General features: G+C 35.4%; 1 protein-coding gene across 1 annotated transcript; it reads left to right on the forward strand.

Moving 5' to 3' along the window:
- The first annotated feature begins 1409 nt into the window (after positions 1-1409).
- Positions 1410-19182, forward strand: LOC143233010 (irregular chiasm C-roughest protein-like). The gene is made up of 7 exons (XM_076468934.1): positions 1410-1540; positions 10333-10524; positions 12351-12473; positions 14491-14597; positions 16968-17175; positions 17702-17816; positions 18927-19182. Exons 1-7 carry the CDS (start codon positions 1441-1443, stop codon positions 19180-19182), a joined length of 1101 nt encoding a protein of 366 aa, XP_076325049.1. The 5' UTR covers positions 1410-1440.
- Positions 19183-19551: the final 369 nt, after the last annotated feature.

Consider the following 19551-nt stretch of genomic DNA (forward strand, 5'->3'; position numbering starts at 1 on the left):
ACATCTTTGTCTAGAGCTGTATATATATGTAATCTGTACGAGCTATAAAGGTGACCTATCAAACAACTTTTTCCAGTGCTGTATAAATATATAACCTGTACGAGCTATAAAGGTGACCTATCAAACAAGTTTGTCCAGAGCGTATAAATATGTAACCTGTAATAGCTATAATGGTGACCTATCAAACAACTTTGTCCAGAGCTGTATAAATATCTACGACCTCTAAAGGTGATCTATCAAATGACTTTCTCATTGTCACGCTTAACAATTTCATTATTTTTTACACCGATGTAAGTAAATAATAAGTGAGCAATATGCTAGTAAAAAATACAACACTTAAATCAGAAGTTTAATTCTAATGTAAAAGGTTAGAACCTAAGGTCCCGCATTTTAACATCATCTAAAAAGAAACGTATTCAGTTAAGTATTTTTAGCAAATAGCATCTCAGATCCAAGTTGTTAATTTGTGTTAAACATAGAATGATTATTCATTTTATGTTATAGAATATGCTCCTATGGAATCGTAGTTCTGTAACATCTCTTCAGAAATGTTGTGATAAAAGATCTACACCAGAATGAAATAACTCCAAATAATTTTAAACACATATACGTAAATTTGCAAACCTGTTTACTTCCTTTGCTGTTCTATTTTGTATCTCGCTAGTCTTTGAATAAAAACGTATAACAGTACAACAAAAAGGTTTAACTAATTCTTGTGAGGTGTATGATTGACTTGTTTAGTACATGGAACTTTCTGTTCTTTTAGCATTTAATAGGAATGTTTTGTTTTGAATTTCGCGCAAAGCTACACGAGGGTTATTTGCACTAGCCGTCCCTAATTTAGCAGTGTAAGACTAAAGGGAAGGAAGCTAGTCATCACCACCCACCGCCAACTCTTGGGCTACTCTTTTACCAAGGAATAGTGAGTGGGATTGACAGTCACATTATAACGCCCCCACGCCTGAAAGGGCGAGCATGTTTGGTGCGACGGAGATTCGAACCCGCGACCCTCGGATTACGAGTCAAATGCCTTAACCCACCTAGCCATGCCGGGTCCGAAGGAATGCATCAAGTAGCTCTTTCTACCCTTTCACTTTATACCTCCATAACACAAAGAAATGTACAGAAATATATAGCACGTTCAGCACGTGACTACAGGATACATCATAGTCTCCTAATCTCGTTCACGATGATGTTTCACTTGTCTTTATTCTTAGTAGGTAATGCACGGTTTCCGTCTCTGAAGGTTTTAGGTGATTTCATGTTATGTTTACAGAACTGACAAGAGAATACGTTTTAAATAAACCGTATTAATTTAATTATAAATAATTTAAGTGTATATTTATATATTCGTATATGAATGTGTGTATCATAACAATTCATGTAACGCAGTGTTTTTTGTGTTTTTTTTCAGGTGAGTGTTTCTGTCACTCAAGCATAATGGTAGCTAATACTAAAACCCTTAAAGTGGCTCTCACGGCTGGTGTACAACTTGTCACTATTGTGTCATTGTTTCCAGTATTTGCTGAAAGGAAAGAAGGTAAGACCATAACAAAAACATTTTATTTCACAATTCAATTATTTGAAACACAGGATTAACATTAAGCAAGTTACCAACGTTGAACAACTAAAATGTATTTTTAGCCAGAAGCATTGTTTGTTTGTTTTTTTTTAATTTCGTACAAAGCTACTGGAGGGCTATCTGCGCTAGCCGTCCCTAATTTAGCATTATAAGACTAGAGGGAAGGCAGCTAGTCATCACCACCCACCGCCAACTCTTGAGCTACTGTTTTACCAACGCATAGTGGGATTGATCGTCACATTATAACGCCCCTCCGTACAGCTGAAAGAGCGAGCATGTTTGGCGCGACGGGGATTCGAACCCGCGACCCTCGTATTACGAGTCGCACGCCTAACGCGCTTGGTCATGCCGGGCCTACATTAATAATTAAAGTTTTAATTGGTTAATATAAAAAAAATGGAATTGTATTTATTTTCATTAGGAATTTTTTGGTTATCGTAGAATATCAGACACAAATAAGCTTACTGCTTAAAGTTTATATCTCTGAAAATAGACCTTGCTCTTTATACTAACCAAAGTTTCGTATCTAAAATAAAGATACTTTGACTGTATACAACAATAAACACATGACGTAGAATCAATTAGAATATATGAATATATAATCGAAGAACTTAACTGTAATTGATTGTTTAGGCAGAGGATTCATGATAAAACTTTGTAGAATGGACGGCGACTTCCTGTTGTGGAGACACAAGTGTAGATGACGACGTTTCGCAAGTCTCAACACCAGTCAGCGACTGTCCGTTCTACGAGGTTTCATCAGCTTTAGTGTGAGTTAGGTTTTGGGTTTCAGCGGTACCCTTCATAAGAAGTTGTAAAGAACAAATGATGAGATATTTGTAATTATTGTGCTTTACTGTGTTATTTGTAATTATTGTGCTTTACTGTGTTATTTGTAATTATTGCGCTTTACTGTGTTATTTGTAATTATTGTGCTTTACTGTGTTATTTGTAATTATTGTGCTTTACTGTGTTATTTGTAATTATTGCGCTTTACTGTGTTATTTGTAATTATTGTGCTTTACTGTGTTATTTGTAATTATTGTGCTTTACTGTGTTATTTGTAATTATTGTGCTTTACTGTGTTATTTGTAATTATTGTGCTTTACTGCGTTATTTGTAATTATTGTGCTTTACTGCGTTATTTGTAATTATTGTGCTTTACTGTGTTATTTGTAATTATTGTCCTTTACTGTGTTATTTGTAGTTATTGTGCTTTACTGTGTTTTTGTAATTATTGTGCTTTACTGTGTTATTTGTAATTATTGTGCTTTACTATGTTATTTGTAATTATTGTGCTTTACTGTGTTATTTGTAATTATTGTGCTTTACTGTGTTATTTGTAATTATTGTGCTTTACTGTATTATTTGTAATTATTGTGCTTTACTGTGTTATTTGTAATTATTGTGCTTTACTGTGTTATTTGTAATTATTGTGCTTTACTGTATTATTTGTAATTATTGTGCTTTACTGTGTTATTTGTAATTATTGTGCTTTACTGTGTTATTTGTAATTATTGTGCTTTACTGTGTTATTTGTAATTATTGTGCTTTACTGTATTATTTGTAATTATTGTGCTTTACTGTGTTATTTGTAATTATTGTGCTTTACTGTGTTATTTGTAATTATTGTGCTTTACTGTGTTATTTGTAGTTATTGTGCTTTACTGTGTTTTTGTAATTATTGTGCTTTACTGTGTTATTTGTAATTATTGTGCTTTACTATGTTATTTGTAATTATTGTGCTTTACTGTTTTATTTGTAATTATTGTGCTTTTTTACTGTGTTATTTGTAATTATTGTGCTTTACTGTGTTATTTGTAATTATTGTGCTTTACTGTGTTATTTGTAATTATTGTGCTTTACTGTGTTATTTGTAGTTATTGTGCTTTACTGTGTTTTTGTAATTATTGTGCTTTACTGTGTTATTTGTAATTATTGTGCTTTACTATGTTATTTGTAATTATTGTGCTTTACTGTTTTATTTGTAATTATTGTGCTTTACTGTGTTATTTGTAATTATTGTGCTTTACTGTATTATTTGTAATTATTGTGCTTTACTGTGTTATTTGTAATTATTGTGCTTTACTGTGTTATTTGTAATTATTGTGCTTTACTGTGTTATTTGTAGTTGTTGTGCTTTACTGTGTTATTTGTAATTATTGTGCTTTACTGTGTTACTTCTTATAATGTTTGTTAACAGCCTTTCCACTAATTTAAAATATAACCATATTTCAGTAAAAGGATGTCAATACGTTTAATGAAGTAGTTTTGCTATGTAAATAACACGTGACTTTCTAATAGGATTCACCCTTACTACTTAGAATCGAACAGTTTAAAAGCATAACTGTTTAGATATATATGAATATTTCTTCATTTCTTCTCTGCTGAGATTAAGCATATTACGTTAATCTACGTGTTTAATATTTTCATTGCGCATGCGTCCAAATTACGTCAGTGTCACACAGCAATGTCGTCGTTAGAAGTCAATAATTTTAATATATTTGTCTCTTTCTGTAATTAATGCGGTTATATTAACGTATGTACCTGAACAAATAATGTGCACTTTCCTTAATAACTCATTACAGCATGTGTTCAAATAATAGCATCGAAACATAAAACAACCAGCATAATATTTTTATGTTTCGTATCTTGGAGTATTATCTTTCTTATTAACTTGTGTGTGTTTTCTTATAGCAGAGCCACATCGGGCTATCTGCTGAGCCCACCGAGGGGAATCGAACCCCTGATTTTAGCGTAGTAAATTTGAAAATATACCACTGTACTAGCGGGGGGCGTGCTTATCAGCTACTGTATACTATTGTGTCAAACAAGAATCTCAAAAACAAACAAACAAAAATCTGTGAACAAACAAAATTTCAAGCCCGGTATGGCCAAGCGTGTTAAGGCGGTCGACTCGTAATCCGCGGGTTGCGGGTTCGAATCTCCTTCACACCAAACATGCTCGCCCTTTCAGTCATGGGGGCGTTATAATTTGACGTTCAATCCCACTATTCGTTAGTAAAAAGTAGCTCAAGAGTTGGCGGTGGATGGTGATGACTATCTGCCTTCCTTCTAGTCTTACACTGCTAAATTCGGGACGGCTAGCACAGAGAGCCCTCGAGCGAGTAGCTTTGCGCGAAATTCAAACCATAAATTCAAAATTAGTGGCACAATATTTGAAAAAAAAACATCAATATATCGTACAGATAATGGAATTCACTGTATTTTATGTTTCCAACAAGTTATATCTTTGATCATATGTTTTAAACTTCCTGAGTGATATATGCTGGCACACTTGTTTAAAAGAACCAAATTTGCTTCTGATAAAGACCATTATAATAATATCTACATTACATTCTTTGCCTAATATTACCAACTGTTTATAACGTAGTTTCAGCGTCATTAGAATAGCTGAAGCTCAAGAAGAAATCTGTTAAAAGTAAACCATAACATTATTCTGGGTGTTACTGCTTTATGTGTGCAGTAATTACAAAAGTAATAAAATAAATTATTTTAAAATAGTCTGTTTTAAATTTCGCGCAAAGCTACACGAGCGCCATCTGTGCCAGCCGTCTCTAATTTAGCAGTGTAAGACTAGAGCTTGTCATCACCATCCACCACCAATTTTTGGGCTACTCTTTTACCAACGAATAGTGGGATTGACCGTACGTTACAACGCACCCGCGGCTGAAAGGGCGAGCATGTTTGTTGCTAGGAGGATTCGAACCTGCGACCCTCAGATTACGAATCGAACGCCTTAACCCACGTGGCCATGCCGGACCTAATTGTCCCAGTATTGCTTGAAATAACATTAAATAAACGAAAACAAAACCTAGAAAAGTAATTTCAAGTCAAACAGTGTAAGTAGAAGTTTAAACAATAAAAAATGTTAATATATGCACAACAGTAAATGTATAGCGAGGTTTGTAAAAGTGAAAACAATCATGATTCGACGTGATAATTTGCTAACAGTAAAAAATTAAAACTAATATTATGAAGCCACAGTTTGGACCCTGTTGATGTGTTATTTATCAGTGGCCTTTTTCTATACTAGTTCGTAAGTTACATATAATAGATATATATACACATACAATAATAATAAGTTTCACATCGTCTAAATGGGCAACTTTGTTTCTCTCTGTAATTCGATATATATAATTTTAAGAAGCAACCAATTTCAATTTTTTTCATTTGAAATAAAAAAATATATAATGTAAATTTAAAGAACAATACATTTTCACCTGCACTAGTATTTTTTTTCCTACCAAGCAGACTAGAAGATATCTCACGCAAGCTAAATAAAGCATTTCTACGAGGAATAATTCAAAATACACCATAAGCGCTTCGAGTATGGTAGATGTGTTATTTTCACTGTCAGTCTGCAGGTTACCATGGATCCATGGTTCAGCCGATACTGAATTTTGTCGCACATTATCGGGCATGATGAATCTGATTGGAATCTGTTAAAGGCCACACTGTATGATGTGACCCTGCGTCAACCAGACCCATCAGTGTTTTGATATGATATACCACTGTTACTTTTCCAAAGAAAGTTTAATTGAATTTGTCGCTAATAGAGTCCTTGAAGATGAATCGCAAATAGGTCCATCAATCAATTTCAGGAAAGTTAATTTCCTGCACACACTGTAGCTAATTACCTGAAAAGTTGCTTTAACTTATATCCTACATTTAATATATTTTTACATACTGGATAATTTTCTGAAACACAATAACAGGAAACACTTTGTAAATAGCATCGCATATTCCGAGCAAATGACAGAAGTTCAATATACAAGTGTGTAGCACTTACGAGTCAATACGTTTTCGAACATAATTGTTGTGCTATATTTTTCCTCTATTAACCAACGTATATTTATTATCCATTTTATATCAAGTAAAAAGTGAAAACAAAACGAACTCTGTAAGTATATAAACATGTTTTATAATCCATTTGGTTCATCGTGAAATAAAACGTTCTGTAGAAACTGAATGAAAGAATGAACAACAACGTTTAATTAATATTAATTCAAATCGAATATGTTTATCGAATATAAGCAGTGATCTTTGAAGTGCGACCTACTTGAAAGCAAAACGTTACACAAAATTCGAGAAATTCGATTCCTCAAGCGATATTTTGATATATAACGTTATATATATAATTTGATATATATAATTTCATATACATGAAATTTACCTTGTTTTATTAACGCTGCAGTTAAAAAACAAAAACACGAGGGTGTTCAGTTTGTACATAATTAACTTTCAGCCATACTTATGGTTTCTTAAGTTTAAGGCATGTAATCTTAAGTGTACAAACAAATAGCTTCAGATAACCTTTTTTAGTAATCAGTGCTTCAAGATATAAAGCATCTTGGGATATACTGTTCAGTCATATTAAGTTTGTTAGTATCAATGTAACATTTCTCTAAATAAAACTCGACCACCTCACGATAGAGGTCAAGGTTTCCACGAGCTTGTTTTGATATGTGATCGTATGAAAACTTAGCAATGAATCATCTGTCAATATTAATTTAGCAACACTGACTGTCCATTCGTTATGTTGATGGATAAACCTACTGTGCAGACGTCTAGGTTGTGTTTGTCAAATATGTCATTTTTTTCACTCACTGGGTTTCTCCGTGTTGTTGATAAAGAGCATATGTAATAATTAATCAGGAAATTTCTCTTCCTTTACAATAGCAATGTAAAGATGTCTCTAAATGAAGTGGTTTAAAAGTGATATTCATCAGAATGTCTATTCAAAAGGATAACAGTAAACCAGTTTGTTTTACTTTCAATACTTTAGAAATTCTATGTTTTTTTATGTCACTTTCAAGGCTTCAGAAGTTCCATGTTTCTTTGTGTGAAAGACAAATTGAGTTATATGCTGTGTCTACCGCGGAAAATCGAACCACCAATTGTAGAGTTGTAAGATTGTAAGCTTATCGCTATTCTAGCGTGGGAAAAGAATGTATCATGCAGCACAAACCTTTTGTGTACATGATCACTGAAGTGAAATATTAGTTTATGTTGACGTGTTCCAAAGTTTCAGAAATAGCACATACTTTTGATAACAAATGATAGTTTCATTCCCACACATAAAGTTTGTAAATGTTAGGTACATTGCATTGCATCAGATGTCAAATTAAATGTTTACACTTCTTGTCTTCCTAGCGTAAAATTAACAATAATTACAATTCATTTACTTAATCTAGTTAACAACATAAAGGTTTTTGTTGATGAAAGCTGGCTACCGTATCACATTAAGCCTAATGAGCCTTGTTCCACATGCAGGCGTAGCGACTACGACGTACGGCGTTACGCATTGCTGTTTCTGGCCCATAACTGTTAACTACAAAGAGGTAAACCAGTCAACAGCAACACTTGCCGCGTGTACAATACTCTTAATTGAATAGTGGAATACATTCATAACTATCCCACAGCTGGGAGTTTGGGCAATCAGATCCGCAGCCCAGCACGCTAACCATTACACCATGCGCAGCCGAAATATTAACTTGTTTTCTATAGCGTCATTTAAAACAGAGTTTCAAAAAAAAACACATTTCTCAACTGGAAAACCTTTATGAAACTGAATTACGTTTTAACCTCTTTATTTTACTTACAATGACATATTTGCCAAGAAATGTATTTACGTTTGTTTGTTTTTTGAATTTCGCACAAAGCTACTCGAGGGCTATCTGTGCTAGCCGTCCCTAAATTAGTAGTGTAAGACTAGAGGGAAGGCAGCCAGTCATCACCACCCACCGCCAACTTTTGGGCTACTCTTTTGCCAACGAATAGTGGGATTCACAGTCACATTATAACGCCCCCACGGCTGAAAGGGCGAGCATGTTTGGCGCGACGGGATGCGAACCCGCGTCCCTCGGATTACGATTCGCACGCCTTAACGCGCTAGACCATGCCGGGCCGCGAAACCTACGAATGTGCTTATTATATTATATATTAATATACTTACTGGTTGAATGAGAATACCTACTGTGTTATATCTGCCTTTCTAAGAAATTACACTGATGTTTCACGCCCTATGAACATACAGCTGTTAAAGGAGAATCAATTGTTTAATGGTCATAACAATTTCAAAGATATCATGCAGTGAACTTATACAATAATAATCTATTGGATTATTTAATTCAAAATAATGCATGTTAATATTAAACAATTCCATAAGGTACGAAGACCCATGTAAAAACATCATGTTTCCGAGTGCATTTTTGGTTTTTTTTTACTCCTCTAGTAAAATTCAAATTTCTAGAGTTCACTATAGCACACGATCCGAAATATTTTAAATGAGTGTAGTGAATAAAAGTACAATGTAGTATATATTGCATTGGGCGGAAACTACAAATTGGTAATAGGTAGTATAGTGGACAGTTTAATTTCAGAATTGTCACATCTGCTTCAACTTCAGCTTGCATATTTGGTGGGCCCAGCATGGCCAAGCGTGTTAAGGCGTTTACCTCGTAATCCGAGGGTCGCGGGTTCGAATCTCGGTCGCAACAAAACATGCTCGCCCTTTCAGCCGTGGTGGAGTTATATTGTGACTGTCAATCCCACTATTCGTTGCTAAAAGAGTAGCCCAAGAGTTGGCGGTGGGTGGTGATGACTAGCTACCCCACTGCCTTCCCTCTAGCCTTATACTGGTAAATTAGGGACGACTAGCGCAGATAGCCCTCGAGTAGCTTTCCACGAAATTCAAATTGGACTTTACTGTGCTGTTAGTTTTATACAGTAGCGAAACTATGGATTTCTTGTACATGGTTCAAATCTCCCATTTTCAAGGTAGTAATATTATTTGTCGTTTTTTTACGTTTCTCTGTCAATCCAGTAATCAAATAACGAATCTGCGATTCAGCTGGTATGTTAAATCGATTAGGATGTTTTCGAATAAGTTCTTCTCTCGTCTGAGTTGAACCGTGGTTTGACTTAATTACAAGACTTCAAGCATCGTATTCACATCTGGATCATTTCAAGCATGTTCCATTGCTACATCATTTCAAGCATGTTCCATTGCTACATCGCTTTACTTCACATTTACAAGTCTGGTCCAGCGACCTACATCTCAAAAATAGAGCAAAACGTCCTCATTTCGTGTAACCTTTCCGAAATAACTTTTTCTGTTTTTTGGACCCATACCAAACGTATATTAACAGGCACGTTCTATAAAGTGATTAGCTTCTGCTAAAAGTGTTATTTAAATTTTCGAATAGAGTAAAATTTCCCTAATTATCAATGTCCCTTTTCGCTTAAATATGGGTCACAAGAAATTTTGAGATTGGATAATTATGCTCGTTGTTGTTTTTTGTTGTTTTTGAATTTCGCACATAGCTACTCGTGGGCTATCTGTGCTAGCCGTCCCTAATTTAGCAGTGCAAGACTAGAGGGAAGGCAGCTAGTCATCACCACCCACCGCCAACTCTTGAGCTACACTTTTACCAACGAATAGGGGATTGACCGTCACATTATAACGCCCCTACGGCTTAAAGGGCGAGCATATTTTGGCGCGACGGGGATGCGAACCCGCGACCCTCAGATTACGAGTCGCACGCCTTAACACACTTGGCCATGCCGGGCCCATTAATCTCGTACACTTACGGCAATCCCTTGGGAATGACTCATTTATAACTCAAAAACAACTCTTAAGAAAATTAGTGGTGCAAAGCTATTACATGTGTACATTAACAAACTAATAGCATACGAGTTCTTTTTTTCTTCTTCGTTTTAACTAGACTCACCTCAACAGACATTTATCAGGGAACCAAAGGATAAGATGGTTATTTTAGGAGAAGATATCCTTCTTCCTTGTCGTGTCCAGAACAAAGTAGGAATGCTACAGTGGACAAGAGATGGATTCGGTCTCGGCTCGGATCGTGAGCTTATCGGATTTCCTCGGTATACAATGGTTGGCAACGATGAAGAAGGTAAGATGTACCGTCACAATCAGATGAAAAAGTATGTACATCAGTAAGGGCTTGACATCTTTATTAACACGTAATTTGTTTAAGGATTTGTTTTACTTTTCTATACATATTTATATAACATAAAACTGAACTATTGAAATTCAGGGTTTGATTTCTTTTCAATTTCTCAATTTCGCACAAAGCTACACGAGCGCCATCTGTGTCAGCCGTTTCTAATTTAGCAGTGTAAGACTAGAGGGAAGGTAGATGGTCATCATCACCCACCGCCAACTCTTGGGCTACTCTTTTACCAACGAATAGTGGGATTGACCGTAACATTATAACTCCCCCACGACTGGAAGGACGAACATGTTTGATATGACGGAGATTCGAATCCGCAACCCTCAGATTACGAGTCGAGTGCCTCAACCACCTGGCCATGCCGAGCTTTCCTTAAAATTCAGCGAACTTGTGTAAATAATAGAAATATACTAAAATACTGAAAATTGAATGTTAGCCTTGGTCACATTCGAAGAGATTTAAAAATTTAGAATATTTTTTATTTAAAAAATGATTAAAATAAAAGTGAAAACGTTGTCGTCATACAAGAGGGAAAGAAAATTTTTGTTTTAGCTCAGCCGAATAATATAACGGTTAGAAATATTAGACAAATCATAGAAATAAATAAATTCAGTAGAAATAATTTCATCTCATATAATTTTGTTGTTTTTTTTATTTCGCGCAAAGTTACAGTAGAGCTATCTCGGGCCTGGGGTAGCTAGTCATCACCATCCACTGACAATTCTTGGACTGATTTTTACCAACGAATAGGGGATTAAGTAAGGAAACAAATACAAACAGACGCAAGATCAAAGAAGCCCGACTTATTAAGCAACGAAAACCAAAGTTAAACCAATATAAAGGAACACCCTCATACCTATAATTATTAATAACCTAACATCCACCTAGAACGCCCCCTACAATCCCGTACCCGTTTATACTCTCGTTCCTAAGACATGTGTCCGTCAATGGTCACATTCCAACTCTCTCTTTCTTAACCTGAAGATGACCAAGGAAGGTCAAAACGTTGTTCTCTCTTTATCAGTAAAAGTGTTAATACCCATACCAGCCATTCTGAGATACATTTTTATTTCAAGTGGGTTTCTCGTCATCAAGAATAGGGGAATTACGTGTCACATAATAACGCTCTCACGGCTGAAAGGGCTAGCATGACCATGGCCTTTGTTTTCTTTGAAATATGTAAACTGGCACTCACATGACCATGGCCTTTGTTTCCTTTGAAACATGTAAACTGGCACTCACATGACCATGGCCTTTGTTTCCTTTGAAATATGTAAACTGGCACTCACATGACCATGGCCTTTGTTTTCTTTGAAACATGTAAACTGGCACTCACATGACCATGGCCTTTGTTTCCTTTGAAACATGTAAACTGGCACTCACATGACCATGGCCGTTGTTTCCTTTGAAACATGTAAACTGGCACTCACATGACCATGGCCTTTGTTTCCTTTGAAATATGTAAACTGGCACTCACATGACCATGGCCTTTGTTTCCTTTGAAACATGTAAACTGGCACTCACATGACCATGGCCTTTGTTTCCTTTGAAATATGTAAACTGGCACTCACATGACCATGGCCTTTGTTTCCTTTGAAACATGTAAACTGGCACTCACATGACCATGGTCTTTGTTTTTCACCATTCTGACTATAACGTTTATCTATTGAAATAAATACAAAAATGATGTTTGTTTGTTGTTGTTGTTTTCTTCAAGAGTAATTTCGGTTGATTTATATTTAAATAAAACACATATTCCTGTTTAGGTGACTATTCTTTACAAATTGTCAATGTCCAGCTTGTCGACGACGCGGAATTTCAGTGTCAAGTAGGTGCTGTAGAAGGAATTGGAGGAGTTCGATCTACAACTGCTGTGGTTACAGTTCTCGGTTAGTAACACAATTATCATAAGATACTAAGAAAGAGTCGCCAAGGAAATAAAAAATAAACCTTTTCCTTTTTATTACAAATTCTTGTTAAGCCTTATTGCGTTCGTGTACATTAGTTTTGAAGTCATCACAGGATATTTATAACTATATTATTGAAATGATAAAAAAATAGAAATATAGAATACAATATTAATTCATTTTACATCTAATTTCTACCCTAAAATGTCTTTTCCTCACAAAAGGCCGATAGATAAAGAGATTGGCACCACTGACATCGCAAGGCTTGCAGTTGGAAAGGAACATCAAAGTGAACTTTCTCTCGTATCGTTTAATTTTTCTTTCGTTTTGGAAATCAATATTTTCATCTGTCAATAAAATTTTAGAATTTTAGAATTTCATCAATATATTTCAGATTTCCCCCTCAACGTTTAGAGTGAAAATAAAAATACAAAAAGTTTAGAAAATCGACGTTTATCCGTAGGATATAATGAAGAATACGCCAGCAGAAGAGATATTCTTATTAAATACGCAAACGTGAATTAAACAATATATCTAATACGCACGTAAAAAAACCCTTAGACGCTAATACCCCTACCAGCCTTCTTAAGAACACAATTCTTCACACAGTGTTAACGTGTTAAACTTTTACTGTTTTTTATTTACCTAAATGTTTTTCTTCATATCTCAAGTTACTTTCGTATTGCAAGGTGAGCCTCGAATTCTTCTAAATATGTCTGTTTGTTAAGTATGCATGTGTTTTTATTATTTCTATTGGATGGTGTGTTCGTGTGTAACCTGTTTCTTCTCGGTCCTTGGATTACTTGGATAAGCTTTGCAATTCTTCTGAACTTTGTTTTGGTTTGAATATCGCTAAAAGCAGTGTTAAAAATGTAAATAGTGTATCATGGCGACTTTGTATAGATGTACTAATACTGTTTAACTTTCGTCACGTGACCACAGATCTTAACAGGGAGGGTATTTAACTGATCATTCAATACATTATAAAGTAAGTTATGTGAGATGAATTTCATTAGTCAGTTTCAGTTCTGTTGTAAACAGTCAGGTTACTTTGATAATATACTGTTAATAAATAAAACAATCTATTTTTTACTTTTTTTTTATTCAATGGTTCAAAAATTCCAGATTACTAATAAAGTATTATGTTTCCTTCGAATAAAACTGTTATATTCAAACGTAATACTGAATATGAACACATAAGACTTGGCTACAACGTTGTCAAAGTTGACTTAATGAAGTAATATTATATACCTAACGATGCCCGTTTCTGTGTTTTCAGCTGAGTTTTCTTCAAAGACTACTATTGTGGATTCCATATTGTTCTGTTTACTTGCCTTGAATTTTGTGCAAAGCTACACGAGCGCTACCTTGTCTTTCGGTTTCACAGTATACTTAACCATAGTCTATCAATTCCTGGTCGTATTTCCTGTTTTACTACAATGTATTACACACAGTTAACATCGCTTTTGAATGCTCGTAAAATTATCCTCAGCTAAAACCACAGTACAAAGTACGACCCGCACTGATGTGTGTATCACATGTTACAAATGTCCATTGGCGTGTATTTCCACGGTCCCTCTATATTTATGTAGAACATACGATAATACTACGGTCAAGGAACTAGACCTAACGTAAAACATATTTATCAGGTATAGTAAGTCTCAATATCCTGTATGTTTAGTACGCTACGTAACTCGTGCTATAGAAAACCAGTTATTTTAATTAGCCCATTTTAGATTTTTGATGGACACGAGTACAGATGACAATTGTCTTTGAAAATCGTCATTGTGCATTGTAAACTTAGCTATTGTAATTTTTCTCTCTCTTTTTTTTTAAATAGTGCTATTACAATAAATATAAATTCCATAAAAAATCAATAAATTCGTTACGTGGAAATCGTACAGTTCGTGCAGTGAGATACGAGTTATGTTATCTCTTGCAATCTTACAAGAGGGTTAATTACCTACTTTACTTTGTACTCGGTGGTTTCCTGTTACAGTTCCTCCAGAACCTCCTATCATTGTTCAAGGAGATTACCTGTGGACTACTTCAGGCATGACAGTGGAGTTGACATGTGAAGTCCGTGGAGGTCGACCACCAGCAGAGGTAAGATTTATAACATTTCTACTGATTCATCGTGTTATCGTACAACGTGGAAAACAATATATATATATATGTGTGTGTGTGTATTTTCTATGTTTTTTGCTATAACTGTACGTGACTTTATACTGGAACGTTGTTATTTTATTGAGGTTAACAATTATTATACATTTTGTTTTCTTAAAACTAAATTAAATAATTCTTGAAAAGCATTACAATTCCCGGCCCGACATGAGTATCGAGGGTTCGAAATCCCCGTCACACCAAACATGCTCGCCCTTTCAGCCAGGAGGGGCGTTATAAAGTGATGGTCAATCTCACTGTTCGTTGATAAAGAGTAGCCCAAGAGTTGACAGTGGGTGGTGATGACTAGCTGTCTTCCCTCTAGTCTTACACTGCTAAATTAGGAACGGCTAACGCAGATAGCCCTCGTGTAGCTTTGCGCGAAATTCAAAACAAACAAACAATAATAAAAATAATATTCAGACAACTGTACAAGAATAGAGTAGACAGCCAAACCGTTATTAAAGCTGGTATTCCATCCACAATTACGGCCAAGTTTGTTAAGGCGTTCGACTCGAATTCCAAGGGCCGCAAGTTCGAATCCCGGTCGCACCAAGCAGGCGCGCCCTTTCATCCGTGGGGGCGTTTTAATGTGACGATCAATCCCACTATTCGTTGGTAAAAGAATAGTCCAAGAGTTGGCGGTGGGTGATGATGACTAGCTGCCTTCCTTCTAGTCTTACACTGCTAAATTAGGGACGGCTAGCGCAGATAACCCTCGTCTAGCTTTGCGCGAAATTGAAAAGAAACCAAAACCAAAAAATAAACAGTCACAACACGGATAAACACTCACGTGTGAATCTTTAAAGTAAGATATCGTCGTCCAACTTCATTGTTAAAATAGTTATCGATCAGTAATGTAAATAAGCCATATATTCATCCTTAGTATTTTAAAAATAAATATGTTTTCTTTACCTATTTACCTGTTGACCACACTTGATCATATTCACCGCGTTACGGCTTGTTTTTAAACAGAAGTCGTGTACATTATACTTACTTTCTGATGTCAAACTTATAATACATATATAAGCGCACAACTTGCATACTTCAACAACGTAACGTGATTTTACTTTTAATTCCAAATATTTTAATTGTCGTTTTATGCAAGTAATCAGTATACAATGTTAGTCTTTAAAAAAATATATATATTTTGCGTCTTTGTTTAAAATACAAGTATTCATTTCTCTAATAGCGCTAATTTTACGGAATTACAACCCTAAAGGCCCGGCATGGCCAAGCGTGTTAAGGCGTGCGACTCGTAATCTGAGGGTCGCGGGTTCGCATCCCCGTCCCGCCAAACATAAAGTGATGGTCAATCCCACTATTCGTTGGTAAAAGAGTAGCCCAAGAGTCGGCGATGAGTGGTGATGATTAGCTGCCTTCCCTCTAGTCTTACACTGCAAAATTAGGGACGGCTAGCACAGATAGCCCTCGAGTAGCTATGTGCGAATTCAACAACAAACAAACAATGCAACCCTAAAATATAGTTTTCTGTTATTCGCGGTTATCACAGCAGTTAGCCTAAATTAACTTTGATATTAAACAATATGTACCATTTTGATTGGCAATGAGTTAATTTTTCACGGTTTTCATTATCTTAAAATATAGAGGATGCAAATGTTAACAGCAAATAATAATTGTTAATGGCAAATAAGACTGTATAATAATAATACTTTTCGATTCATAACATTAATAAAGTTATTCTGGTGACCAAAACTACAAGGTGTTTTCTTTAGTAAAATTATTTTTAGATTTTTAACCCTGTGGCTGTCGAAACTTTGTAAACTTAAAACACTACAATATTACATATCACTAATACTGTTAAACGTTTGATCAGTATCTATAATTGACATAAGGCAAACGTCCATCAGATCCATGAGTTTATTAATAGAAATTCGTTTGCAAACTGGTATTTCGTTACTGATTAAAAGAAAAGTGGCTAGGCCTTATCCATACAATCTACACCATGCGCAGCCTCTTAGTGAGCGTGTTCGGACTGTGAATCCAAGTGTTTCATGGTTTGTTGTCACAATATCGTGCTCTTCACTTTGAAGTCGTGAGTGCGTTATAAGAGTGAGGGTCAAATCCTACTATAAACAACTCTTGGAGATATTTGCTGTCAGCTAACTGCTTTTATTTTTTTTAGTCCATAATATTTTAACTGGGAACGGAAATGCGCATACACTCCATGTAGGTTTGCGCACAGTGTCTCAAACAAACTAACTACTTAGATTTAGTTGAAATGCAATGTTAAACACTCTTGGTATATTAATCTAATTATCACTTGTTTTTTAATTATATTTTACGTCACAGCTGGCTTGGCTTAATGGAGAAGGAGAGGTGGTGGAAACAAATACGAACTATAAAACCCACAAACTGACCGACGGCAAGAGGTCAAATGCCATCTTAACATGGAAGTTTACTCCAACGAGACAAGACCACCTGAAAATCTTCACTTGTACATCTGAGAACTCTGCCCTTAAACAGCCCGCTTTGGCATCAGTTACTGTCAACGTAAAATGTACGAATATTTAGTTCTTTCACTACAGTTGTTAAGCAAATGTCGATTTCCACTTACACGTTGTTCGTACACATAACTAGCAAAATTTAAGTGCAACTGATTTCATCTGAATAATTCCTCACAAATAAAAGCCTCTAGGCGACTAAGCGGAAAGTCTATGGACTTGAACTGCAAAATATCAGAAGTCGTTACTCGAATTGGGCAGGTATTCCATTGTGTAACAACAAAGAACGCAAGAAAAAATAATATTGGTGTCCAAATATATTTTAGTTTTGATAGTTTATTGTATAATGATTTGTAAGCTGTATTTCACTAGACGTCAATTGAGTCCTTGTTCATTTTGTGTTAAAAATGTGTGTTTAAACTGCTCCTATAATTCGTATTTCATTGTATTTGTATAATTACTCTTATTTAAGTCTGGCTTTCATAATTTGTATCGAACACATAAAGCTACAAGACACGAAAACAAAATGGTTCATATTTTTTTTATTTTCATGTTCGCTCGATTTTCTCTTCACTTCACCAGATGCCCCGAAGTTAGATCTCTTAGTACACAGTAGCAGGATAACAGAGTACAGCAATGTTCAATTCACGTGCCAAGTTGACGCTAATCCGTCGGAGGTTTCCTTCAAATGGTACAGGTGAGGTGAATGACTTAAGCTTTATTAAAATCACTGTTTCTATTGTGTGCTATTTAAATAAAGATCAAAACTGACAAATTCGTACAAACAAATAACATAAATATTACAAATAATGTGCACCACTTTTGGCGGGACGAAGCTTACAGCAGGAGTTATTTGTGTTACAAGCGGTGGATGTGTAGACTAGTCTATATATATCTCTTGGTTGTCCAACAGTCAGCCTTATTGTTTGTGTTACAAGCGGTGGATGTGTAGACTAGTCTATATATATCTCTTGGTTGTCCAACAGTCAGCCTTATTGTTTTTAGAAGGTTTTATAGAGTTGGAAGAAATCAGCGCATTGAGTTTTGGAGCTTAAGAGTTTTTTCTTAATATTTTTGATTTAAATATAATTTTCAGTTGTATTTTGTATTTTTTCCCCATGACACTTTTCCTTTTTTGTTTCTTTGGTCTTGAAATAGTGGTATTTATACCTCACAGTAGTGTCTCTCACCTCACAGCAGGTGTCTCTCACCTCATAGTAGTGTCTCTCATCTCACAGTAGTGTCTCTCACCTCACAGCAGGTGTCTCTCACCTCATAGTAGTGTCTCTCATCTCACAGTAGTGTCTCTCACCTCACAGCAGGTGTCTCTCACCTCACAGTAGTGTCTTTCGTCTCACAGCAGGTATCTCTCACCTCACAGCAGGTGTCTCTCACCTCACAGTAGTGTCTCTCACATCACAGTAGTGTATCTCACCAAAAAGTGGTGTCTCTCTTTCTTTATTTTTTTATTACGAAATATTTCCTTCACGTCTTAACGGCTGGAAAGTTCCTAACAATTAATCTTGACTGGGAACCAAAAGACAAGTGACTCCCGAAATTTAGGCCTATTTTACAGACAAAGAGCTCGAGATGTACTCACGCTTTCTTAGAGCAGTTTCATAATTCACATTTCCACACACAGATATAACAACTTGTTGTTTTCTGGTGATAGTTAAGTTTTTTTCTGGAATCTCGTGAGACTTAAAGGACGGTTGTCTCTGATTGGTTACCACAATTAAATCTTTTATAATTAAGGTTCCGTCCAGCGAATTCTTTAGTTTGATTAACAAAAACTCGTCTTTCACAGGAATCATGAGCAGATTGTTGGGAATAACAGAACTGTGTTTGTGCTGAATAGAGTAACCAGAAGGAACAACAGAGACACGATTAGTTGCGAAGTGAGCAACGCCATTGGAACTGCAAAGGCAACTCACACAATGAATGTTCAGTGTAAGAAGCTCGGATATATTTTAGATTATTTTAAGACGATTCAAAGTTATTTACTTACACTCGAATTGAAAGCTCATCCTGTAGACGATCCAGGTACAAATTTCAGACAATAACATTCAAACGTTTATTTTGGTTATGTACTAGATAGTTTAGGCACTTCTTTGTACGTTGTGTTAATTGTTTAAAACATCACTACACTAATATTCTGATGTGTATTTCCTTGATTTATTATGATAAATATAATATTATTAATATAAAATCAAGAACATTGGCATTCACTACTGACTGACCGGACAAAAGGTTACGTACGAGAATAGTTTGTTAAAATAATACAACTAAGTAGGCCACGTTGTTAACCTCTTGTCAGGTCACATACTAGAGAATGTCAGTCTGTCTTGTGTTGATCTAAAAGTAAAAGTAAACTAATAAGTCTACAGACAGTATATCTGAAGATAGTATATGTGCTTCAGGGTTTGATCTAC

This window comes from Tachypleus tridentatus, chromosome 1 (assembly GCF_004210375.1).
Source record: "Tachypleus tridentatus isolate NWPU-2018 chromosome 1, ASM421037v1, whole genome shotgun sequence".
NCBI classification, from domain to species: Eukaryota; Metazoa; Arthropoda; class Merostomata; order Xiphosura; family Limulidae; genus Tachypleus; species Tachypleus tridentatus.

What these genes read in the sequence shown, in the direction of transcription:
- LOC143233010 (XM_076468934.1), top strand. Translation starts at nt 1,441, where the DNA reads ATGGTAGCTAATACTAAAACCCTTAAAGTGGCTCTCACGGCTGGTGTA. An exon ending in ATTTGCTGAAAGGAAAGAAG is followed by an intron (nt 1,541 to 10,332) that starts GTAAGACCATAA and finishes CGTTTTAACTAG; the next exon opens with ACTCACCTCAACAGACATTT. An exon ending in GGTTGGCAACGATGAAGAAG is followed by an intron (nt 10,525 to 12,350) that starts GTAAGATGTACC and finishes ATTCCTGTTTAG; the next exon opens with GTGACTATTCTTTACAAATT.